Source organism: Jaculus jaculus, chromosome 10 (genome assembly GCF_020740685.1).
Source record: "Jaculus jaculus isolate mJacJac1 chromosome 10, mJacJac1.mat.Y.cur, whole genome shotgun sequence".
Taxonomy (NCBI): domain Eukaryota; kingdom Metazoa; phylum Chordata; class Mammalia; order Rodentia; family Dipodidae; genus Jaculus; species Jaculus jaculus.
Window position 1 is genome coordinate 61764413 of NC_059111.1, and position 26123 is coordinate 61790535.

Here is a 26123-nt window from a genome sequence, read left to right on the forward strand (position 1 = left end):
TATCAACAAGAAGGTAACTATAACACCACCTGTGTGGTGAGAGCTCATTTGAAATTGCACTTGTCCAATGACCTTCACTTAATAATGCCTCCTTTTGGGCTGGAGAGATGGCTTAGCGGTTAAGCGCTTGCCTGTGAAGCCTAAGGACCCCGGTTCGAGGCTCGGTTCCCCAGGTCCCACGTTAGCCAGATGCACAAGGGGGCACACACGTCTGGAGTTTGTTTGCAGAGGCTGGAAGCCCTGGCACACCCATTCTCTCTCTCCCTCTCTCTGTCTTTCTCTCTGTGTCTGTTGCTCTCAAATAAATAAATAAAAATTAAAAAAAAATGCCTCCTTTACCCCTTGCTTTTGAAATGTAAGTCATGCCCAACTGACTAGTGGGGCTATGAAACCAATTTAGCCACAATCTTAAAAAAGAAACGATGAAATAGAAAGAGAACATGTGTGAAACCCATCATATTATTTTGTGAACTGTAAATTTACAGACTTTCAGAATTCCTTGGAAATTCTCATTAAAATTTGGCTTTTTTGATTGAGCACTTATTTCTTTCCTTTTTTTTTTGTTGTTGTTTTATTTTTGTTTGAGGTAGAGTCTCACTCTAGCTTAGGCTGACTGGGAACTCACTCTGTAGCTTCAGGATGGCTCCAAACTCATAACAACCTCTACTTCTGCCTCCTGAGTGCTGTGATTAAAGGCATGTGCCAATATACCCAGCATTCTCTCCTGAGTTTTTATTGAGTGAGGGGAGTCAATTCTTTGCCCTCCTTTTATTTTGTTTTTGTTTTTTTCAAGGTAGGGTCTCACTCTAGCCCAGGCTGACCTGGAATTCACTCTGTATCCTCAGGGTGGCCTCAAACTCATGGCAATTCTCCTACCTCTGCCTCCTGAGTGCTGGGATTAAAGGCGTGTGTCACCATGCCTGGCTCTTTGTCCTCCTTTTATTTCATGCTTATGTGTGTATATGTGTGCCCATGGGTGCATGTGCTTGTGGAGGCCAGAGGTTAACATTAGATATCTTTCTACATGCTCTCCACTTTATTTACTGAGGCAGGGTCTCTCACTTGAACCAGAATTCACTGATTTAGCTAGCCTAGGTAAGCAGCTTGTTCTGGGGCTCCCATCTCTGGTTCTGCAGGCTGCTATATCTATCTGGCATTTGTATGGGTGTTGGGGATCTGAATTCAGATAGTCATGCTTGCACAGCAAGTGCATTATACACTGAGTCACTCCTTGCTTGCTTTAATTTTTTATAGGCCACAAATTACATTTGAATTTGAAATGCTAAAAGAAATATTCAAGATGGATGGTACAGAACTAAGAATTTGACCTTTATTAGGAAATATGGACTTCTGGAACCTATCTTACCAATTACCTTCTCCCTGGAAAGTAGAGAAGTGAAAATTGTGCTGGACTCTAAAGGGGCCGTGAGGAGCTGGATGGAGGATAACAGAGGTAACTGAAGGGCATGCTTGGGCACGGATTCAAAGGCAAAGTCCAGAAAACATGCATCTGTGTACATGTATGTTCCAAATCATGCTTTCTCCAGATTATGATCCAAATGCTTGGAAGTCACTCCCAGGTACAGCCCACAAACTTTCCTACCTTTTCCTACAGTGTCTTTCATTAAAAACCTGTACACTTGTGAAGCCATTCTCCCCTGATTTTTGCTTCTACCTGCTCTCAAGCCTTATTCCTCATGTGAAACCTTTGCTCATCTTCAGATCAACAGCCTTTGGTGACACAGACATTTTTCACAGCCCCTTCTTCATGTTAATCTCTGTTAGGATGCCCCACATCTTGTTCATTTTTGCATCTTTAGCATTTAGTAGACTCAACTATGAAGGACTCAATATTTGTTGAATGAGCTGTAAGCTTAGTGAGCTGCTACTTAAAAAAAAAAAAAAAAAGGAAGCTTTCCAGACATGGTGACAGATGCCTTTAACCCCAGCACTCAGGAGGCAGAAGTAGGGAGACTTCCACGAGTTTGAGGTCACCCTGAGATGACATAGTGATTCCAGGTCAGCCTGGGCTACAGTGAGACCCTACCTCAAAAAAAAAAAACACCAAAAAAACAAAAAACCAACCAAACAAACAAAATATATATATAGGAAACTTGATGGTCTGGATAAATGGCCTAGTGGTTAAAGGCACTTGCTTGCAATGCCTCATGGCCCAAGGTCTATTCCCCACATAAAGCCAGATGCACAAAGTGGTGCATGCTCCTGGAGTTCATTTGCAGTGGCTGGGGCCCTGGCATACATGCACACTCTCTCCCCCAATAACAATTCTTAGAAAGAGGGAACTGGGTGTGGTAGTGCATGCCTTTAATCCCAGCACTTGCGAGGCAGAGGTAGGAGGATTGCCATGAGTTCGAGGTCACCCTGAGACTCCATAGTGAATTCCAGGCTAGAGTGAAACCCTACCTTGAAAACCAAAACAAGTAAATAAATAAATAAGAGGAAACTTGAAAAGGAGTCTCTTCAAATTTAAACAGTTCCTGGTCACACATTTTTGCAATGTAATATGTTACAGCAGTTATATTCATTTTTCATTCAAGTTGATAGAGTCATTCAATCTCAAGAAAGTAGTTTAAAATTGTTTTTATTTGCTACCAACATTTTTTATTGTAAGGAATACAAAAGGTATGGCAAATTAACACACCATTTTCTATTTTACTTTCAATCAATTTAGCTGGCATGTATGTGTACATATTGGACAGTGACATTTGGACAGCACTTTTGAAAAAGCAATGAATTCCATAACCCGACAATAAATACCTAAATTTGCATTCTAGCACCCAGTAAGACATCCAGTTGCCAAATGATTATTAGTTTGTAACCCTCCAAATTTCTCGACCTGTTTCCTTTGTCACCACAATAGAATCACCACAGCCGTTCTCCCTCTCCAAGGAAGTCTTAGAGTTCAGATGCCTGCATGAGATCCTGGCTCCCAGAGCATCACCTCTTACCCTGAGCTGCTTTTAAGCATGGACCTTTACTGATGGAGTACTGGATAGAAGCTGTCTTTTGGGGGTGTCATTTTACATGACATGCATGCTTACTCTTCTACTCTCTTCGGTTGGGAAGGCTATAACCTACCCAGCATTTTCGTTTTCCTCAAGAGAAGTAGTAAAAGCCTTCAGCTCAGGGTTGTGAAGGGTAGCCTTCAAGATACACTTTTATTTCTTTCCTCAGGAGGGCTTTCTGCATGATCTGGGTGAAATTGCTAGAGTGTTGATGTCTGTACCCAAGGTCATTTTTCTCTGAGGAACTAGCTCAGATTACCAGAGGCCATGCCATACCCACTGCTGGGTACAGAGCAGAGTTTAGGAGCCTCAGGAAGAAGGATGTGCAGGTAGACCTGACAGGACAGTGTGGTAACTGTCAATCTTGTGGGCACAGAAAAGAGCAGAAACAATGTCTCAATACCAAGTCATCTGCTGACACTCTTGTTAAGACTGTGTTCCAGGCAGTGGTTTTCCCATACTGCCTCACTGACCTGCTGAGCCCAAAGCACCAAAAGAGAGCGTTCTGTAGCAAAATAAGCAAACGGAATGAGGGTAATTTTGCACCTTGAGGAAACATGCACCTTGATGTCTTGTACCCTGATGTTAAAACAGAATGAGTTTCAAGTATGAAGAAAGGCAGTAAAAGTATAGCTTGTAGATGGATGTAAAACAGCAGCTTGGAATGTTTTTCTCCTGGTACCACACCAAAACTGAATGCTCTATAGAATGACTTTGAATATCAAGATACACAGGAAGATGCTAGGGGGCATTTATGACTGGCATCATGACTGTATTCTGTGTCTGGCACCAGGAAAAATCTCTTGATGACTGTGGCCAGCCAAAGGTCATATGTGGATGGTGGCCAAGCCCAGGAAGGCCTGCTGTGATGCCTAAGGAGTTCCTCATCATCTGCTTGATGCCCAGCCACCAGCAGAGGAAGATGGGGAAGCATCAGGGGACAGGTCAGGGTGGGGGTGGAGAGCACCTTGGCGGGAGGGTGGAAGAGATGTATTGGCAGGATGTACAGTGTGGGGTTGCTGATCATGCCAGGCTGGTTCACAGTCTAGATTAGCATCTGATGTGCACAGCTTGTACAGTTCTAGAACCACAAAACCAAGCCCAGAAACCAGCAAGCCAAATATCCAAATTAAGATTTCTTTTTACCTTTAAAACATTTTCTAGTATAAGACAAACAGCAGCTTGCTGTGTACAACAGCCTTGTTGAAACCTAGAAGAAAGTCTGAACTAGGCCCTACGGGAATACAGAAACAGATACACTTTTCAGTGAAAACATGCTTTTATACATCTCAGAAATGAGACTCCTACAAAAATCTTTACTTCTAGTTGCACTCTAAGGGAACTACCGCTGTCCTCTTCTTGATACACACTTCTCTCTGACACCAACCACTTGCCCTTTAACCTTCAGAACAAACTAAAACTATCAGCAATGCGACAAGCCTTTGAGGTGTTAGGAATCACTGGTTGTTAACTTGCTGTACTTGCAATCCTTGCTTTTTATTATCAGACTAGATTGCTTCTGTACATACCCAGGTTGCCTGGAGTTTGGAAACTTAGGCTTCTCTAGGACTTGATGTATCCTGGAAGCTTCGAGGCATAAGCTGCCAGTTCTGCTTGTATCTCCCACACTGTTCCCCTCTGAACAGTACCACTGGTTTCCACTACTACACAAAGCACCTATGGGGCACTGGGTGGCATGGGGATCCTTCTTCATAGGGCCAAACAAAAAACATCGCCCAGACGCCTGTCACGGTCTGGCAGCCACTTCGCTGGCTACAAGGCACAGTTCCTAAATGAAGGCAGTCTCTAAAATGCCTTTCTACCTTTAGCCTTTGTGGTCACTTCACACTATACTACATGAGTATTTGTGAAAAGCAACAGCAAGTCCTTAGTTTTACTTCCTTTACATAATAACACACGTAGACATAGAAAGTACTAGTTCTTATCAACTGACATCTACTAGTCATATTAAAAATGCATGCAGCTCACTTGGGGGCTTACTCTAATCTTTAGTTTTTTCACTCCATCAAGATCATGATAATAAACAATAAATTCGAGTCCTAACACCTGCCTCATTTGCACTTTTATAGGACTGGTATGGTTTGGAAATAAATAATATACATGAATAAGAATAGAAATAAGTTATGCAAATGAAGAAGTTGAAAAAATTCCTCACCTGCTAAGTGCTGTTCTTAGTATGCTGTAATTCCATGTACTAATATATGTATTACTATTTGTAAGGAAATAATGAATACAAGCGAGGAAATGTAATATATGTGAGTACATTGTTGCAAACAGGACCAGAGTAAAAAGATACATGATTGGGGGGGGCATGTCAAGAAGTGGATTACTGCCAGAAACTATTTTAATCATTCAGAGACTTGAAGGTCAAACTCAGAGGTGCTGGTAAACCACAAAAATATTGATAATACATTACTTCATTTCATAAAATTGATGATGAGAAATTTTCAAGAGAGAGTACAAAGGCTGTCTTCAGAACTTTAGCCTGGACACAGCAACAGAATTTGTCTAGAATCCAGAAGCTCAAAAATTATACAATTGTGTGGTTTTACGTGTGACAGTCAGTCCAAGGCATACAGCTCTTGGCAGTAATACGTAGCCATGTGCCCCCATTAAGACCACTTAGATTTGACAGTCCAAACTCCTAAAACAGGTAAGGGTTACAGGTCACACCAAAGCTTCCTCAAACAGGAAAATCCTCTATCCCGTGAGATAATTTGCTTACTGACGAAAAAGAAAGAAGAAACTAAAGAATGAGAGGCTTTTTCTAAGTAGAGTAGACAATTTTTCAAAGTAAAACTTTTCCAGGAATATATCTTGCTAGTATATATGTAGATAAAAATATAACAAACTTAAAAAGAAAACATTTTCTATAACTATACATCTGAAGAAAAAAATAGCTGAGCTTCAAGCTTGAGATGTCTGGTTAAGTGTCTACCGCATCTCTGGTGCCCGGAGCGTGAGAGAACTGTGTTGTACTTATTGGTGCTTCAAGAGATGTTCTGCTTCCCAAGGCAGCAGCAAGGATGCCCAGGAGCCAGCAGCGGCCCTGACCCTAGAGCAGCATCTCCTGGGCGGGCACGGCAGCTCTGGCCCCTGCCAATCTTCCAGGGGTGGGGCTACTGTTGGGGTTCACAAGGAAATATTCGGACCCGCCCAAAAAACAGACAGGGGGCGGGGTGGGGGGGAGGAGGGAGGGCACAGGGAGGTCGGTCGCCTTTGACTGAACGGCTGAACCAGGAATGGACTTGGCTGAGAGCAGGGTGTGTACTGAGCTGATTTCTAAGTGTCCTCACTTCCCCTTAGAGCATCTTGATTCCGTGTGAATCACCAAGACTTGGAGCTGCCCGCTGCTCAGAAGGAATAAATCGCTTTCCGCTGTGCTGGGGCCACACCTCTTACATTTCTTGTAAATGACTCCGGCGGGGAGGGATGATAGGTCTCTGAGCAGAAATGTGAATTTATGTACTTATGTTCATATAAATAAGCACAATATTTAAGAATCAGAATTTAAAATTAGCACTTGTGCTTATACAAATGTAAAAAAATCCCTGGTCTTTTTTGTATTTTTAGGTCTGTTTCAGTATAGGAAAAGTTTTGTGGATTAAGTACTGATGCACTACTTACTGTGCTCACATGATTTAAAATCCAGGATCTTAAAACTGAATCAATCTTAAATGCCCATTAGGGGAGGTGACATGAGCAGCAGACAAGGGTGTGGGTGTTCTGACTAGGGTCCCTAGAGTTTTATATGCCTCACAAATCTATCTTGCTCATAGATGAGGGTTGCCTTTTAGAAATAAGCCTGTGTATCCTAGAAAGTGAGGTAATTTGTGTACCTCAAAAATGCTTCTTGAATAACTGAGTAGGCTTTACCACTTAAATGACCAAAAATGGTGTATATGCCATCCTCAACTAAAATATCTAAGTTACACAACATTATAAAGACTGCTAAATTAGCCTTAGAAACAAGTGCGAGACAAGAGTTAAAGATGTGCAGAAAAAGTTAGAATGATGCCTTTAGAAATACCTCTTTAAGCCTAGGTCAGATTTCTTAAATTTTTTCTCTAAAAGCGCCACCTTGTGGAGTAGAATGGTCTATGACAAAACCCAGCTCTGATCTCTTAGGACAGGCAATTAAAAAAAAAAAATTTTTTTTTTGCAAAAAACCAAACCAAATCACCACCAACAAAAATTACTTTCTATTTCTACCATCCTTGCTTTAAATTGCTGTAATCGCATTTCTGCAGATGTGGGAAAACAAGTCCATATTTATTTTCTGGCATCTGTTGTTTCTTCTTGAAGGCCAGAGCAACAGGGTGACAGAAATGTAAATATCTTACCAATCCATACATTAACTTTTCCAAGAATCTTACATAAAATATTTTTAAAAGGGATTTGAATTGGTACTTCATTTAAAAACTCAAAAAGGTGGATTGAAAAAGAAAACATTTAAAAATGTCTGGATCGCTCTACAGTTGTCAGAAGATGAGAAAGACAAAGGAATAGTTTTGGTTTATTTTCTAAAGAAGTACAAGTTAGAAATGCTTGGGCTATAAGTATGTATCAAAATTAGGCTTGGAATTGTACAATATAAAAGAAAGCCAAGCTCACAGGGTGGCATATGCCTACAATCCTAGCAGTTGGGAAGCTAAGGCAGAAGGTTCCAAGTTCTAGGACAGCCTGGGTTGTACAGAGACAACCCTGCTCCCTCCCTCAATCAAAGGGAGCACACAATACGTGGATGCTATCTTCACTCCTAGGAAGGAAAACCACTACAAAGCACATCCCAGGCCTTTATGTTATGTGTTAGGCTTTGGTACTTCTAAACCTTTTCCACTGTGGAGAATGAATGTGAAAATACCTTCCTAATTATGTACCTGGATGTACTAATGCACATAATAAAAGATTCTGGATAAGGTTTATAATTTTTTCAAAGTCTCACTGGCATAACAGGGACATGCCTTCATACATTTATATTTTTAGTGGTTGTTCTTAGGCATGTCTAGCAAGTGGCACCCCATGGAGCTGCTTCTTCATAAAATGTGCTTTGTAGCATACCAAGTCCATGGTTGCCAGGTGACTTTCATATAAATTTTTACAATATACTTAAAGAATTACTCTTTGAATGTCTTCAATGTCTCCTAAATTCCTTATGTGCATTCTCTACTGTTTTATAAATAATATCTAAAGAAATCATATAATACCTATATTTTTATGTCACAATGCAAAACATGCAGACTTTTGAATTGTATCAATATATACTAACACAAGTAATCATGGTGGTATATTGACTTTTAACGTCATTCTTTCCTAGACCCGCATATGCAACAAAAGTGTGCTTTTGGAAAACAAAATGTAAGACACTCTCACGTGCTTACAAGAAAAAATATCAAGTTGTTACTTAAAAGAAGAGCAATTCTTTGGGCAGCAGAATTTTAGTACATTTATGATGTTAGAAAGTTTACATGACTTGATTTCCATAACGGAATGAGAATTGCCATTATTGACTTTAATAGGCACCACTTTTATAAGAGAAGCAGCTATATAGAAGTTAAATACATAATTTAAAGATCAAAATGTTTGGTACTATTGACTTTTCCACAGGATGACTCGTACCCCGTTGTAGAGCCAAGCCTTATGCCTTTCTATTAAAAGGAACACACTGTCTTTAGAATGGCAGCATCTTGTGCATCCAGAAATTTGCATTTTTTACTTAAATTAACACGCTGAGATTTCTATTCTTAGTTGGGTAATTTTGAGCTATTTTTAGTAAGTCACCCTGGGCTAAATGAAAAGTCTGCGGTTTCAGTGAGCGCTTCCTGATTAATCTGTGAGAGCCAGGGGGCTGAAATGGGCCCTGAGCTAATTCAAACAGGTTCTCTGTGGGTTCCCATTGCTTTAAAGATGACAAAGTGGGAGGCTTCAGCTCACTGGCTCCTTACAAACCTTCAGGAATTGTGTTTTTAAAGTGAGGCTGTATTTTAAAGTGAGGCTGTCTCCACATGACAGCTTATGAGGACCAAATGGACAGGTTTCTTTTTCTAGTTTAGCTTTTATCCGCAGGTCTTTATGACTCCACTCTGCACAACAGTCCCCACAATGCCTGGGCCTGGGGAATGGAACCCTCACAGAAACAATCAGGCACATTCTTGTTCTCCTTTCAAATCCATCTTGGTATTTAGCTTGCTGGAAGTTACTTCAGTAGAACTCTAGAACAGAATGACCTTCACATTTAACCACTGCCTAGCTTTGACAAAGAGCCTGACACTATGTGTCACCCAGGAATAAGGTGAATTCACTAAGTCTTACTCTACCATGTTTCTATGTACTACTAGGGGTCCAAGTGGCAAGGCTTCTGGTGTGAGAACCGGGATTCAGAAGTATGAGGACACCCCCAGAGAGCTGCTCAAGGACAGCAGTCATACAGGTGAGAAACTGGGGGTGGCTCTGGCTGAGTTCAGAGGCTGACGTGTCCTTTCCTTCTGTACTATTGAGAGATAAAATGCCAAGTCCCTAGTGCCAAAATATTTATGCTATCATTTTTCTTTACTAATCACTAAGCCCAAAGCAAATGATAGAAATAAAGTTGAATTCTGTACTTGCAATTTCAAATGCTGAAAAATTCCAGTTTAGAACAGCTGTATTTTACTCAAGTAAAGTTACAGAAAAAAATGGAAAAAACAAAACAAAACACCCTCAAAGCTATTTTTACTTTATTACATGATGCTAATCAGAAAGGTCATGACGAATCAGTGCAGTGAGTTTTAAAACCTAACTTCTAGGTCCGGGCAACAATGTCTGTATTTTGAACTTTGGTCAAAGGAAAGGCAGAACTCATTGTCCAAGTGAGATTTGAGTAGACCTTGTCCAGGATGCTCTGGACTGATTATATCTCAAGCATTTACAGTGCTGACAACACATTGTTACTAGTGTCACAATGGAAGAAGTGGAGAATATTCTTATAGCCCATCTTCTCTTTTTGTAAGTCTCGCTTTAGAAGAAAATTCCTATTCTCCAAGCTACTGAATGAAAACAATGACAATATATGTATTAAAAAAGAATGGTTCTCTATCCCCAAAGCTCGCAGGGTCAGACATCTCCTAACTTCTCTATTCAAGATAACCACATGCACCACTAAACTGAGAGGGGTTCAGGAAAGCTTGCTAATGTATAAACATTGTGAGAATCAATATCTGAGTGACATGCATGGGTGTTCTTCCAAAGCTGTAGTCTGTACTTGCATACACTCAAAACACAAATGAAAGATAGCTATACTTCCCAAAAGATAGCATACAGTCTTCTGGACTACATGGTGTATAAGACAGAGGTGATAATATAAAGGACAGAAGAGAAAACAGCAAGAGAGAAAGTTACAGCTGTCCATAATGCCCAGGCCAGGCTGGCTCTGCAGAGAACAAGGCACCAGAAAAAAAAAAAAAAAAAAAAAAAAAAAAAAAAAAAAAAGCCTGGGGATGGAGAAAGAGATCATTTTAGAGTAAATAGGTATCTCTAAAAAAATAGTAAAACACATTCCCTTAGATACTACACAAATGATATATGCTATAAATGTAAAACACTAAAAAACAAGTCAATAGTAATCTATGTGCTGGTGACAGGCAGTACAAGCATCCTACTCATTGCTTAGATAACATCGGTGAATGCCAAGCAGGAAGACTGCATAGAAAATAAGAACATATGGAACCCTGTTAGAGGTGCACAATTGAAGCCATACACTATAATCTTAAGCTACAAGTTTGCAAAACATCCATTAAAAGCAAGCAAGCAAGCAGGTGGTGTATGGAAGAGCTTCGCAGTCTGTTATTAGGTAAGTGATGGCAGCAGTATGCTCTACAGGTGCTGGGAGACAGGTAAGATGGCCTTGTGCAAACAAGGCAGAAGAAGGCAGTGCACGGGAGGGAGGAAGTACAGTGGAACCTGTGAAGAGAGTGTAAATGGCATTCCTGTTTCTAGTCAGAACTCCCTGCCAAGCCAAAGCGGGATGCAGTATCTGACAAATTCTAAAAACGCAAAGGAAATAAAGACATCTCAAACCAGAAAATACAGGCTTTCTCTTTTTCAAACCTACTTGAGGTATACTTCCTAAATCTATTGCAAATAATAAAAAGCTTATAGGATATTTTTCAAAAGACACAATAAAGTATGACACTATAGAGGATGAGTAAATGCAACTTTTCGAAGAGTAAATAGAATGCATGCTTAAAAAAACAGGTCACTTAAAAGATACTGGATATATATATATTTTCATTTTGCTATGTTTAAAACTTCATCTTTTACTGCTAGCGAAGCTTTTGGACAGAAAGGAAATGCGGAGGACATGGAGACTCAACTTTGTAATCTGAGAAGACCCTGCTGGTGAATCACCTCCAGCAAACAAGTGCCTGTAATAACAGTCACCTTGAGTCTTTAAAATTCAATTATTCTTGTCGTCTACAAAAAGTAACACTTTAAGAGATCAGAAATCTCGCGCGCGCGCGCACACATACACACACACATGCACACGCTAAAAAGTACCAAATCAGGCCTAGCAGCTGCAGAGAGATTACGTCATAACTCAGCTGTGCCTGGATTTACCCCCTCTACACTGGCAGCATTCAAGGTTAGAAAAATGAAATGGCAGCACAATTGGTCAGCAGCTTCTCTTCTGGAAGTTCTCCAGGTTCTTGAAACAAATAGACAAACAAACAAGTGAACGAACATAAAGCTGCAATCACTCTTGCATTGATTTCAAAACAGTAAACTAGGCGGTTTCCTTGGAGACGCAAAGCCCATCCAGAAGATGGCAGCTGGAGGGCCTGCACCCAGTAACCCTGCAGGGCTTGCTCAGGGGACCCATCAGCCACCAAGGTGCTCTCCAGATGACCAGCTCACAGCAGCTCTGGGGGCCTCAGGCTGTGTTCAGCTCCGAGGTGTTCTGGCTGGATGGCAGGTGGGAATCCAGGTTCTCTTTGCATCTCTCCAGGTCTTGGAAATATGGGTGAGACAGGGCGCTGTAAGCAGATATTCTTTTGGCTGGGTTAAATGTCAAACATTTCTGCAATAAAAAATGGATATAAGACATGTCGAGGTAAATAATATGACTACATAGTAATCTATCACTTGAGTATTAAGTATATCTATAATGAGGAAGAATATTTATTCTCATTTAGGTTTCTCTCTCTTTTTAAAATATTTTATTTATCTGATAGAGAGAAAGAGAGAGATTGGGTGTGCCAGGGCCTTCAACTGCTGCAAACAAACTTCAGATGCATGTGCCACCTTGTGAATCTGGCTTACATGGGACCTGGAGAATTGAACCTGGGTCCTTAGGCTTCATAGGCAAATGCCTTAACTGCTAAGCCATTTCCCCAGCTCTCTCTCTTTTTTAAAAAAATATTTTATTTCTTTATTTGAGAGAGACACAGAGAGATAAAGAGGCAAATAGAGAAAGGGCATGCCAGGACCTCTAGCCAGCGCCAACAAACTCCAGATGCATGAACCACCTTGTGCATACGGCTTTACATGGGCACTGGGAATTGAACTTGGGTCCTTTGGTTTTGCTGGCAAGCACCTTGACCGCTAAGCCATCTCTCCAACCCTTATTTAGGTCTCTAAGGTAAAAACTGCCTCCAGGAAAAAGGAAAGACCTTTTGGGTATCCATAGACTGTTGATTATGCAGGATTTCTCTCCAAGCCACCCTGAGTCTCTTAAAATATTAACATTGTATGTGCACATCTTGACTCACAGAGACTTCACCCTAACTCTTGTCCTGCCTCAAGCTTTATGAATGAGCAAGGAACAGGCTGAGGTGTAAAGAATAATTACTGAAGGAACGTGCCAGATGGAGCAGTGAGGGCTAAATCCAGGCCCTTATGTTGAGCTGCAGCATGCCACATCCTCTGACCAGTGGTGCACCACCCAAGGAAGACTCAAAGGAAGACGCTTCCTTTGCATCTACACCAGGGAGCCACAGCCTGCCAGCAGCAGCCCTCCAAGGAATGTTTTAGGCTCAACTCAAGTACTAAACTTATTCCAAGCTGATAGCTCAAGCTGCAGGGACACCACAGTGAATAAGCTAGTCCTTGCACTAAGGGAACACCTGGTTCTACCCAAGCAGGTTCATGAGGTTGGCTGGGGCCCTGACCTAGAGGGTGAGAGGAGGGACAGGTGAACCCTTGGGGCAGCAGCAATCTCTGTTCCCAAACTGTCACCCATGTCCTTACTCTCAGAATACTTCTTCTATTTTTTTTTAATGGTTTTTCGAGGTAGGGTCTCATTCTAGCCCAGGCTGACCTGGAATTCACTATTCTCAGGCTGGCCTCAAACTCACGGTGATCCTCCTACCTCTGCCTCCTGAGTGCTGGGATTAAATGCGTGCGCCACTACGCCCGGCTCAGTCCACTTCTGTTCCAACCTTAGACAATCTTGTTCTCCACTTCCCCCTCCTTTTTCTTTACTAATACTCATTGACCATGACCCTTGAGTGCTATAACTTGCTTGTTGTCCCAAGAGTTCAGAGGCAGCAAAAAAGCTATCCATTGGAGATCTCCAGTGGTGCAGTGACCACCCAAGGGATCATCTCTGAGCTGCCTATGAATTCCAGAACTCCATGTAATCTAAAGATTTAACATTGTTAGGAGAATGTAGCCCACTGTGCTCATTCTGGTCTTGCTCCCAATCCTAACCAGTTTCCTCACTGGACTAGGGACTCTTGAATGCTTTGATGCTATTGGCCTGGGAAGGTATACACCAATAGAAAATTCTACATGTAATTTCAGGTGAATTCTTGGTTTTCTTTTTCTTTTCTTCCTTCCTTCCTATTTTTTTGGCCCTAGACTTTATATTTATTTATTTGAGAGAGAGAGAGAGAGAGAGAGAGAGAGAGAGAGAGAGAGAGAGAGAGAGAGAGAGGAGAGAGAATGGGTACACCAGGGCTTCCAGCTACTGCAAATGAACTCCAGATGCAGGAGTGCATGTGGCTTACATGGGTGCTGGAGGGTCGAACCAGGATCCTTTGGCTTTGCAGGCAAATGCCTTAACCACTAAGCCATCTCTCCAGCCCATAATTTCAGGTGAATGCTTAGGTGGCCTGAAATGCATAGATGCCAGCCTTTTCTATTAGGTCCTATGAAGATCAAAGAGCTGAAGAAGGGCAGGCAGAGAAACACACTTGTTTGTAGCATGGCTTCATGCCCCTAAGAGTGAAAAACATCTTCAGAAAAATCTTGGCTTGGTCTGGATTCTCAAAGAGTAGAAAAGCAGGGGCAAATTCCTCAAGCCTGAACTTTACTGTCCAAGGCAGAGAAGGCTGGGCAGCAGTATCAGAAGAGGAAACAGCCAGCTTAATCCTCAACACAGGAAGGAGAAGAAATGAAGACAGACATGTCCTGAGAGAAAGCCCTTTCCTTACACTTAAAGCAGGGACAGTGTGAAGAAGGAAGAGTTCAGTAGCCAGAGGTAGGGTACCTGCTTCCAGAAGAGCATGCTGCAGGGAGCTGCTGCTTCTCTGGCAGGTGGGGTGGGCAGAATGAGATCCATAAAGAAGTCTGTTTTTACCCACTACCTGAAGCAAGTAGCAAGGGTTCTTGATTCTGGAGGCACCTTCACTACTTTCTGGGCTTTGACACCCCCCCCCCCAGGAGCAAAGCAACAGGAACACCCTGTGTACCTCCAATACTGCCCCCAAGGACAAAGAATTCACAGAACACCAAGAATTATAAGTTTGAGGGCTGGGAAGATGGCTCAGTGGCTAAGGGTACATGTTTGCAAAGCCTGCTGGCTCTGGCATTCAATTCCCCAGAATGTAGAACCAGATGCACAAAGTGTATGGAGTTCATTTGCAGTGCCAAGAGGGCCTGGTGCACAGATACTCTCTCTGGTTCCAAATAAGTAAGTAAGTAAAAATACTTTAAAAAATTAAGGAATAATTATTAGTTTGAGTCTTAGAACACAGAAATCCCTATTTTCAATGAGATGTTTCATTTGTGCACAGTGCATATTACTTACTGAATAATCAATAACTAGAAGTGGGTTTGCTATTTGCTTCCTATGGAATAGCATCTTTTTTTTTTTTTAAGGAGGTAGGGTCTCATTTTAGCTTAGGCTGACCTGTAATGCATTATGTAGTCTCAAGGTGGCTTTGAACCCACAGCGATTCTCCTACCTCTGCTTCCTGAGTGCTGGGATTAAAGGCATGAACCACCACACCAGAATGTTGGAAAAACCTTCTTTGCAAAGATAATGTGGCTGTTTCATACTCGAAAGACAAGCTGTTTAAAGTAGCAGGAAACTTTTAGCATGGAAACAGAGTGTTTACTTATAAAGAAGCCTACACCCATGAATGTGCCATATTTAAATATGCTTTCAAAAGATGGAGTAAAGAAAGACACGTCAGCCTCCTGCCTGCTTGTGGTTGCGGCACAGGAAGCCTTGCCTATACCCTGTCTGGATGGGATCAGTCCCAGTGCAGGCCAACTTTGCACCACAAACTTACCAGCAGTAGGTCCTTGCCAAGTTCATCAATATCAGTTACGAACTTTTCGATGGGCTGGGCAGATTTGGAATGAAAAGCCTGCCTGGGAAGGGCAACATCTCTAGGCCAGTCCTCTTCTCCTGGGAGTCCAATGACACTACAGAAGAACCAGACATGAATATGAACATCAGCAGTTATGCAAAGTGTTTCTTTACCCAATTCTAGAGCAAGCAAAACCTATGGGGCAGGTATGGCAAGACAGAGTTGTGGGAGAACCTTGCTTTATGACTTGCAGGGTTTCTCATTTATCTCTGCTATAGGGTGGGCACAGGGTCTAAGGTAATCTCCAAGGGCAATTGTGAGCTTTATTGGCACGATGTTAACACATCTGGAAGCAGCCACTAATGAAAGAGATGATGTGAGAATGGAGTGTGTATTCATGACCAAACCCTAACACACTGACTGTACTGAAGGAGGCCCTGAATATGCACTATCTTCCTTTATGCCTAACAGCTTTATGTGTTCTGGTAGAACCCCTCTGTAAAGATATGGTTTCATGATGCTCAGTCAATATGGTTTATTAATTTGGGTATGTTTTTGGTTAAAGAGTAATTCTCCAGACAGTGATTAAATAAATTAGACTCAAACAAACAAAGACTAAAAAGCATGTTAGTTCTGCCTTATTCACATACTATTTTATGAAGCACACTTATGGTATTCAGAAGTGAGTAAACAATAAATTAAGAGTATCACTTATGTTTTCCCTGACAACCATTTTGGGATCAAAAATGTGGAGGGAGGCTGGAGAGGTGGCTCAGTGGTTAAAGACACTTGGTTGCAAAGCCTGTTGGCCTGGGTTCAATTCCCGAGTGCCCATGAAAAGCCAGATGTATAAAGTGGCAGGATGCCTTGGCATACCCATTCTCTCTCTCTCTCTCTCTCCAACAACAAACAAATAAACATTAAAAAATGTGGAGAGAACAGCATGTGATAAAAAGAATAGGTGGTGTACAGGCAGCCATGAGTTCAAGCTTAGCACTTATTGGCAGCTAAGTACAAAGTACTTAACATGAGCCTTGGAATCCTTATGTATACAATGACAGTAATTTATGTCTATAATGAGCACAAGTAAACATTTATATAAACTGCATACCACAGTGTCTGGCACACAGTACACAAGCCAGTATCATAGTATTACTCATTATTACTGTTGTTAACACAAAATGCGTAGAAAATATGACTACTATGCTAAAATATGAACTGCTTGACTCCTCTTTATATGTAATTTAAGGATGTTCAGAAATATACATAGGTCATCGGCTCTATGTATTTATGTATTATGTAGACATTATTTACAGTTTATGTAAGTATGTTTGGACATGGGAGATCAGAGGATGCAATAAGCTCACAGAGACTCTGGAAATGCACAGTTCAATGGGCAGGCTATATGGCTACTCACATACTGTTGCAAATTATTTCTACTGCAGTTAGAAATGATGCGGTCTTCAGGAGGGTCTTCCTGTTCTGCAACCCCTGGGATTAAGGCCCAGAAGGGGTGACCATGAATGAATTTCTGGGTTTCAGGAAAATGCAGGGATAAAGGCCACAGGAACTGTAGGGCTTTGTTCCCTTTCTCTTTCCTAAACAGAGCCCAGGTCATATATCTACCCTGGGAAGAGCAGATTCCCCACCATTGGGGTACATGTCACTGGGTATTTGGGGCAAGACACTAATTTTGTCCCTGTCAGGCTACTGGAGAGAGCCACATTACTGAGACACATGGAGATAGATTTATAGACATATTTACTTGCACCAATGAGCAAAAATCATAACTTGAGCAATATACAAGTATTTTTACTAATAGGTCTATTACAGAGGTGAAAATAAAATAAAATAAAATCATTATAAAACTTATAAAAGGAAACATGCCTGTACTTGGGAAGGATGGGACAGGACAGAGAAGGAGAAGAATATGCTTATTAAAGACAATGTGAAACTTTCATTTCTTTTGTTTTTTTGAGGTAGGGTCTCACTCTGGCCCAGATTAACCTAGAATTCACTCTGTAGTCTCAGGCTGACCTCAAACTCATAGTGATCCTCCTACCTCTGCCTCCTGAGTGCTGGGATTTAAGGCATAACTTTCATTTCTTTTTAACTTTTAGACACTTTTATACCAACATCATCACTAGCCACTTAGAAACTAATTATAATGACTCTTAGAAATAATTTACATCTTTTTATTAGCAGCATTTTATTGGAGACAAGGTCTCCCTATGAAGCCTAGGTCAGCCTTCACACTTGGAAGCTTTGAACATACGTATATTGAGTTCAAATCTTTCAACTATGGCAACTGAAAGACAAACACTTTCAGAGGCACAGTATGTCTCTGTATGTATTTGTGATATATAAATACCTATCAACTATATATAAAGGGTATATACGTATACACACACATAAACACAAATAAACCTTAGGTCTATTACCTTTTCTGATCCCAGTAAAGCCAGTGAGACACCCAGACCAGGTGTATTATCCCACTTGTGAAATGCCAATGGGTTCATTAACAAGTGCTTGCATCACATTTCACTGTTTGGACAGCTGAATCTAAGCACCTTAAAGGCTGACATTTCTCCTGGAAAGACTGACAGGGCATAAAAAACTAAAAATGGCTGGGATAGTGGGAAGAGAAGTACTTAATCTGTGACACTAGGGTGCAGCATTGTCCCTTTCTCTAGCAAGTATAGCATTCAGAAGAAATAAAACAATGCCCGAAACCAAGAAGGCATATAGCATCTTTTCTGCTGGTAACATAGGTCAGGCCTCAGCAAACATTAGAACTGGCTGTCCCTTGCAAGCAAGTCAAACATGCTGATAGAAAGTTCCTTCTGGCCCACTGCACTGGCTTTGTGTCTAAGGGGCACTCACAATGCTACCGGGACTGTAGACCATGCTAGAGGTGGCCAGGAATCCCCAGAAGTCTATGGCAAGAAAGCAGGCGGCAGCCTTTAGTGCTGGGCAGGCACATGTTGGTTCAAGATCACATTTCCTTTCAGCAAAGGGATACTGGAATGCCTCACTTTCACAGTTCCCTTTTGAAGATCACATGCACACAACACACATTCAACAGTGCTGGGAGAACAGATGAGTCCAGCAGTGAATGGTGGAAGAAGCTGACATGCAGAAGCAAGAGGAACAGGAGAGCTTAGGAGAATACAGCCATCTTACAGCGTGGTCAGAAGGAGAAGCAGTGGTGGCAAGTGCACTGGACCTGGGAAGCCCCCAGACACAACAGAACAAAGCAAAACAAAATAAGCTGAAAACCCCAAACCCAAACAACACAAAATTCCCTCCATCCTTCTCTGTCTCTCTCTCTCTCTCTCTCTCTCTCACATTCTTCCAGCCTTCAAGCAACTGGGCTGAGGCTCAGTAGCAGCCGTGGCACTGACAAGCACTGGAGCAGCTGCCAATCATCAGAAGAACAAAGTCATCAGCTTCCACTTGAATCCCAATTGTTTTAAACATGTCCTGCTTGAACAAATTAGTGCGAACTTGTAATTCTGTAGGGGCAGATCTTTTAAATTTGGTAGAAATTACTGGGATTCTTACAAAATGTCACAGACTAATGATCATGGCAAGTTTTAGTCAGAACTCTCACTTTCTTTCCATCCTACTCCAGTGTTGACAGGGCTCAGCAAATGCACAGATCCAAAATCATGCCACCCTATGTGCTTTGGGAGAAGAGAAGCCCCGGTCACATTCTAGTAACATGAAAGCATACATATCCTCACATGCACAAACATGTAGACACGAATAGAAGTTTGCAAGTCATCAGGGAGCTATGTAGGAAACAAATGGAACCGAGAACTTGAGCCCAAGAACAGACTGTATTGGAGAACTTAAGTCAGCTTTGTTTCTCAGATGGAAGAGTTAAGGAACAAAAGGTTAAATAGTAAATGAATTAAAGATACTAGTGATCATTACTGTCTGAAAGCACTTGTTACGTGCCAGGCACCAGGTGAGCCCCCTGTAGGGTGTCTTACATGAGCCTGGCTTGCATGGTTATTTAGCCACAGGGCAGGGTTGAGAACCTAGGATGTTCATTTTCTATTGTGGTGCTCCAAAGATTGTGTAGCATTCTGTCTTTGGCCCAGGAAAACAAAATAATGCAAAACCAACAAAGATGATCAAGGACACTCAATGGGAACAGGAAGTCCATTAGGCCAAGGTTGGGATACCAGGCCACCAGATGCCCCATGTCTGATTTGAAATGACCACATGCAGACAACACACCCACACTCCACAGCTGAAGCTCAGACAAGACAGCGCACAAGCTTCCAGAGCAGTCAGGCCGCACGTCACGGCGGGCCGTGTAAGACTGCACTGCTGCCCTGCCCCCACTCACCACGCCACTAGATACGCTGTCTGCAGCAGCAGCTTGAGGTAAAAGACAAGAGATAAACACATGAGCATCAGAGGAAAGCCACTGCTGACATTTCAATGCTACGGCCACTGATGTACGATTATAGTCATTACTTACTCCAGGATTTTCCCCAGTTGATCCACATCTGAACTTCCACGGAAAAGAGGCCTAAAAGAATAAGAATACATTTTTTTAAAACAAATAATTTTCCAAAGTTACATTTCAACCATAGGTGTCATTATCAGTGTTCAACAGAAGGCAAGATATCTTCTATGGGTGGGAAGAAGTAAGGCTCTTTGACCCTCTCTCCCCCTCTGGACCAGGAAGGTCTTTCACACGTTTCATTCACAGTAGGGACCTGTCCTGTGCTGGCAGTACCAACTCGCAGGTTTCATGGTCGTGTGTCCTATTTGCAGTTACTGCAACCATACTACTACCATAAGGTTTCAAAGTTAACTTTGCAGTAGGGTGAAGTCTGCTGCGTCCTAGTCTTGTGTAGGTGGGATTCTTTGAAGCTCTTCTTGGCCATGTCTTTCCCAGAGTGCCTTTTACACCACTGCTCCCTCATGGTCCTGTCTCCTGCTTGTGAAGGATGCCACTACTTGGTCTGCTTCCTGCATTATGTCCCTTTGCTTTCTTCAGTGCTGTTTGCTGCTCATTACATGTTCAATATCTCAGTTCTGTGCTTTAGAGGCAATTACATCCTCTTCTTTCACTAAGTTCTCCTTGTCTATATTGACATTTCACTGGCAATTAAATACAGTTTGTGACATCTCTGGTCCTTGCCCAAGTAGACCCAGCAGCCCTTGAGGTGGAGATTCACTAGGCTTCTCCTTACAATCCCTGTCTGAATGGCTTTTCTGAATTGGGACACATTTACCAAATACTTTGTTTGATTTTGTCTTAACCTGTGGTATACAAGTGAATCTTTCTTGTCAACCTCATGTCAATGAATGACATGGGCAGTCATTTTTCTTTTTGGTTTGTTTTGTTTTTGAGACAGGGTCTTGCGCTGTAGCCCAGCTTGTGTGTGTGTGGGGGCGGGGGGAGGTAGAGTTAGGATGACTGGACCTTGAAGGTAAAAAGGGCAGGAAAGTTTGTACTTGCTAGAAATCTAAGATGATCTGACTTCTTATCTCTCTTGTCTAGTTCTGTAGAACTGTTTTTCCAGTCAGGACCCCTCCTAGGAGGGAGGTCTTTCTTAGGATTTAAACATTGTGGTTGGTCAAGTTTCGCCCCTGTAACTTGATGCCAACACTGATCTCTTCCTGAGACAGCCCCAAGCCATAACCAACCAGCTATCCCTCTGGCTCAGGTCAGCCTATCCCCATAAGGTTATACATACCTTTGCAAGGGGAGGGCAGGCTCTCTATCTCTCGGGTCACTTGGGAACTTCCAGCTGTGGGTGAGTTTTTCCCTTGGCTGGGCTTGAGCTGGCTTGGCCCAGGTCCAGCTGGGAGGGGCTCAGCCTAGGCCCTAGCCCAGGGTCAGCCGGGAGGGCCCCAAACCCTTACTGTCCACATGGGTTCTTTATCCCCTCCAGCTCACCACATGGCAGGACCCGATTGAACTTTGTTTTCTCTTTTCTTTCCATGCTTTTTTACCCCCAGGCCCTCCATGTGGGATCTCTAGCCACGTGGGTGCTGGTCCTTAGCTCTGTACTTCCCTTAATAAATATAATAATTTAATAATTATCCTTCTCAGTATTCTTTTCATTTTTTTTCCCTCAGTCTCTCTAGTGCTGGGATTTCAGGCATGAGACACTATGTTTGTTTTCTATTTTGCAGTATTAATGTGTTTAAAAACATTTGTAATCTATTTATCAGGAACTATATTTCTTGTTATACTGGATATAAGTTACAAAGCCTTAAACTTGACTTCTTAAGTAATTTTTTATGCAGAATGAGTATATTTCTTTTTTTTTTATGCACACAAGAGAGGAAGAGAGAGAGAGAGAATGAGAATGAGTGGGTGCATCAGGAATTCTTGCCACTGCAAATGAACTCCAGACACATGTACCACTCTGTGTATCTGGCTTTTTGTGGGTACTGGGTAATCAAACCCAGGCTGTTAAGTTTTGCAAACAAGCAGCTTTAACTGCTGAGCCATCTTTCCAGCCCCACAGTGAGTGTACTTTCTATACAGATCAAATATGGAAAAGCCTGTAAAATCATAGCACTACAGGGGTTAGAAGACACTTAACAATTCCTCATTCACACTTTTTATTCATGTCATTATTCCTAATTTATTTCAGGCAATTTTATAAATTATGTTCCTTTCAAATTCGTATGCTGAAGCCCTACTGCCAATATCTTAGAATTGGATGGTCTTTGGAGATAAGAGTTTTTAAGGAGGTAATTAAGTTAAAATAAGGATATTTAAGTAGGCTCCAATTTATTATGACTGCTGTCCTTTTAGAAAGAGAAATCTGGGCCCAGAAAGAGACATGAAAGGATACACATGTACCCCTTTTTATGTATTTATCTATCTAATTTATGAGAAAGAGAGGATATATGAATGGGTGTTCCAGGGCTACAAAAGCATACTCCAGACACATGCACCACTTTGTGTATCTGCTTTTACATGGGTACTGGGGAATCGAACTCAGGCTGGCAGGCTTTGCAAGCAAGTGCTATTAACTGCTGAGCTAACTTTTTTCTTCAAGGCTAAAACTGAAATGATTAGTAGCTATCTTTTATTCTGCTGTATGGTATGCTACCATGTACTCCTCAAACATGAGCTCACTTAATTCTCAGAAAAACCTCATGAGAAACATAGCATTGTTATCACCAATATTGTCAGATGAGGAGATAGGACTGTAGATGTCATATGACTTAAGTAACACAGCAAATCACACACTTAAGTGGTCTGGACTCAGTAAAAGGGGCCTTCAGAGTCCTGTTATCTCCCAAGCTGCTATTTGTAGAATCCTGTATTCAGACTGCTTTGCAACTGTGTATGTGACTTTATATATTCTTGCTTGACTTTAGCAAGGAAGAAAGCAACCCACCAGCTAGATGATGCTCTCTATTTTCTCTATGAACTCACTCACTGATAATGTTGCTATGGCTGGAAGTTGGTATCTCTCCAAAAGTCCTATGTTGGAGCTTAGCTAATACCAAAGTCAATACTATGAAGGGGAAGAGGGGTTGTGGGGACTCTGCCTTTGTGAATAGGATTAGTGCTAATAGGAAGGAGTGGCCTTGTCTCTTTGTGGGCAGGTAGCAAGCAGTTTCCGTTTTTGAAGCTGATACCCTTCACTGAACACTGAATTTGCTGACATCTTCATCTTGGATGCCTCAGCTTCTAGAACTCTGAGGAATAGATTTTTGTTGCTTATAAAATATTACCCAGACTGACTGAGGCCTTCATGACCCTACAGTGGGTACAACATAACCCCACTAAGGAGGGTTTCCAGGGAATGAGAATTGGGGCATGGGTATAAAAGAGAATAACCTGTTATAATTAATAAAAAAATAAAAATTAATACAAAAATACTACCTAGACTAAGTTATTTTATTATAGCAGCCAAACATGAAGACAATGATCTTTCTAAAAGTTTGTTTGTTTGTTTGTTTTGAGGTAGAGTCTCGCTCTAGCCCAGGCTGACCTGAAATTCACAGTGATCCTCCTACCTCTGCCTCTCAAGTACTGGGATTAAAAGTGTGTGCCACCATGCCCATCTAAAGTTCTTTTAAAAAAATATATGTAATTTTATTTATTTGACAGAGAGACACATAGAGAAAGGCAGATAGAGATAAAGAATGGGTGGGTACATTAGGGCCTCCAGCCACTGCAAGTGAACTCCAATGCATGTGCCACCTTGTGCATCTGGCTTATGTAGGTCCTGGGAAATCAAACCTGGGTCCTTTGTTTTAGCAGGCAAGTGCCTTAACTGCTAAACCATCTCTTCAGCCCCATTTCTAAAGTTTTTCAAATCTTACCTAGTTGTTTTGCCCACACTTACTCAATAGTAAGTCTTTTATTCTTTCCCTACCAGACCCAATTAAAAAATATTTTATTTATTGAGAGAAGAGAGAGAAAATGAGCACATCAGGTCCTGTAGCCACTGCAAACGAACTCTAATGCATGTGCCACCTTGTGCATCTGGCTTATGTAGATACTGGTGAACTATACAGGGGTTGTTAGGCTTTGCAGGCAAGTGCCTTCACTGCTGAACCATTCATCTCTCCAGTCCCTCCCCCACCCATTTTTAATAGTTATTTTGCCCATTCTTTACACACCATTTGTTATTCTTTCACTCAACTTGCATTTCAAACAAACAATGGTTCTCTTTCTTTCATACTAAAGCATTAATGAACTTTAACTGGCATTATGAGGTTTAGGAATGTACACAATTGAGTTTCTTGGGCAGGCCTGGTCAGTTACAGTTATTTGCAGAAGAAGCATCCGCTAGCCTGATGAGTGGATTAGATGTCTGTGCAAACATGCCAACCCGTCATCTTCCCGGAAGAATGGTGTTCACAGACTGCTCAGCTTCTCAGAGCTGCTTAACAGAAACACACTAGCCATGCCTACTAGAAGTATCTTCAATGGATGTCTCTTCTAGGTGAAGGCATATGACTATCTCTTTGACCCATGAATCACATTAACCAGGAGGTGTAGAAAGAACAGATTCCTCACTGTTTTGGAGGATGGAGAGTTCAAATGAGAGACCACCTCCTGCTTTAGAGATGGTTGCCTTCTAGCTTCCTCACTGTGAAAGGGAAAGAGACCTCTCTGATCTGTTTTTTTCTGAGCTTTAATCCCATGTGTGAGGGCTCTACACTTTTTTTTTTTAAATTTAATTTATTAGTTTTCATTTCAGTGATTACAGGCAGTTTGGTACCATTATTTAGGCTCATCTGTGATCTACCCCCTCCCATTAGACCCTCCTTGTTAATGAAAATGGGTCGTGCATTGTGGAGATAGCCCCAGTTATTAGTATGATAAATGTCTCTGCAAATCATGACCCAACATGTAACTCTGACATTCTTTCCATCCCCTCTTCCGCAAGATTTCCCTGAGCCATGTTGGGTTCATTTTTGGTCTGCTTCACTGCTGAGGTGTTGGGGACCTCTGAGGCTTTGGCTCTCTGATTTGGTAGGAATTGATTTTTCTCTGCGTTGATCTCCTTCCCCTTTGTGCTGGTATCCAGTTCACAGGAAAACATCACCCTTGCTTATTTCACCAGTTGTCCTTAGTTTCATTTGGGCCCCTTTTGAGGTATGTTGGGGCAGCTCTCTTCTTAGGATCTGCATCTATCTGGAAAAGAGAAGCAGATTCTCCAACGGAGAGTAAGTTAGCACCCGGAAAATTGAGATAACACTTACTTTTTTGATAGATAGTTTGATAGGTGTAGGCCCTCTTATACCCCGTGATTGATGGTAGCTTGATATTGTAGAGTGGGCTTGTGTTTGGGTATGGTTCTGACTTGTTTCCCAGCTCCAGCTATGGGTCTAGTACCACTGCATGGATCAGTTAGCCAAATCAAGAGCAATTGATTCCTCACCATGGCTGTGTACCACTATTGCACTTGTGTGGGCATCACATCCAGTTATTTGTTGCTAATTAGGTTAAACAATGTGTTGCTTGGACAGATCTTGGTCATTTCCCCCAGTCGCCTATGTAGCTTGTTATCCATTCTTCTAATGATGGACATCTGGGTTGATTCCAGCTTTCAGCTATTATGAATTGAGCTGCTACAAACATGGTTGAGCAAATCTCTCTGGCTTTTGGTTTGAAGGTTTTAGGGTACATGCCCAGTAATGGTATAACTGGGTCTGTTGATATTTCTATAGTCAGCTTTTTCAGGAGTCTCCATATTGCTTTCCAAAGTGGTTGTACCATCCTGCATTCCCACCAACAGTGAATGAGTGTCCCTGCTTCTCTACATCCTCGCCAGCATTTATTTTCATTTGACCTTTTGATGTTGGCCATCCTTATTGGGGTAAGGTGGAATCTCATCGTTGTTTTAATTTGCATTTCTCTGATGATTAGGGATGATGAACATTTTCTTAGGTGTGTGTTTGCCATTTGTATTTCTTCCTCTGTGAATTGCCTATTTAACTCTGTGCCCCATTTTGTGAGTGGGGTATTTGTCTTCTTATTGTTTAGACTTTTGAGTTCTTTGTAAATTCTAGAGATAAGGCCTCTATCAGTTGGATAACCTACAAATATTTT

General features: G+C 41.7%; 1 protein-coding gene across 3 annotated transcripts in view; it reads right to left on the reverse strand.

Moving 5' to 3' along the window:
* Window positions 1-2586: 2586 nt before the first annotated feature.
* Window positions 2587-26123, reverse strand: part of Cdk6 (cyclin dependent kinase 6) — a 256826-nt gene continuing 233289 nt past the window's right edge. For all 3 annotated transcript variants that reach the window (XM_045160492.1, XM_045160493.1, XM_004656227.2), the window contains exons 6-8: window positions 20058-20108; window positions 15542-15677; window positions 2587-12102 (exon numbers count right to left, since the gene is read on the reverse strand). In XM_045160492.1, coding sequence (XP_045016427.1) covers window positions 11956-12102; window positions 15542-15677; window positions 20058-20108 — 334 coding nt within the window. In that variant the 3' untranslated portion in view covers window positions 2587-11955. The remainder of the gene's footprint in view (window positions 12103-15541; window positions 15678-20057; window positions 20109-26123) is intronic.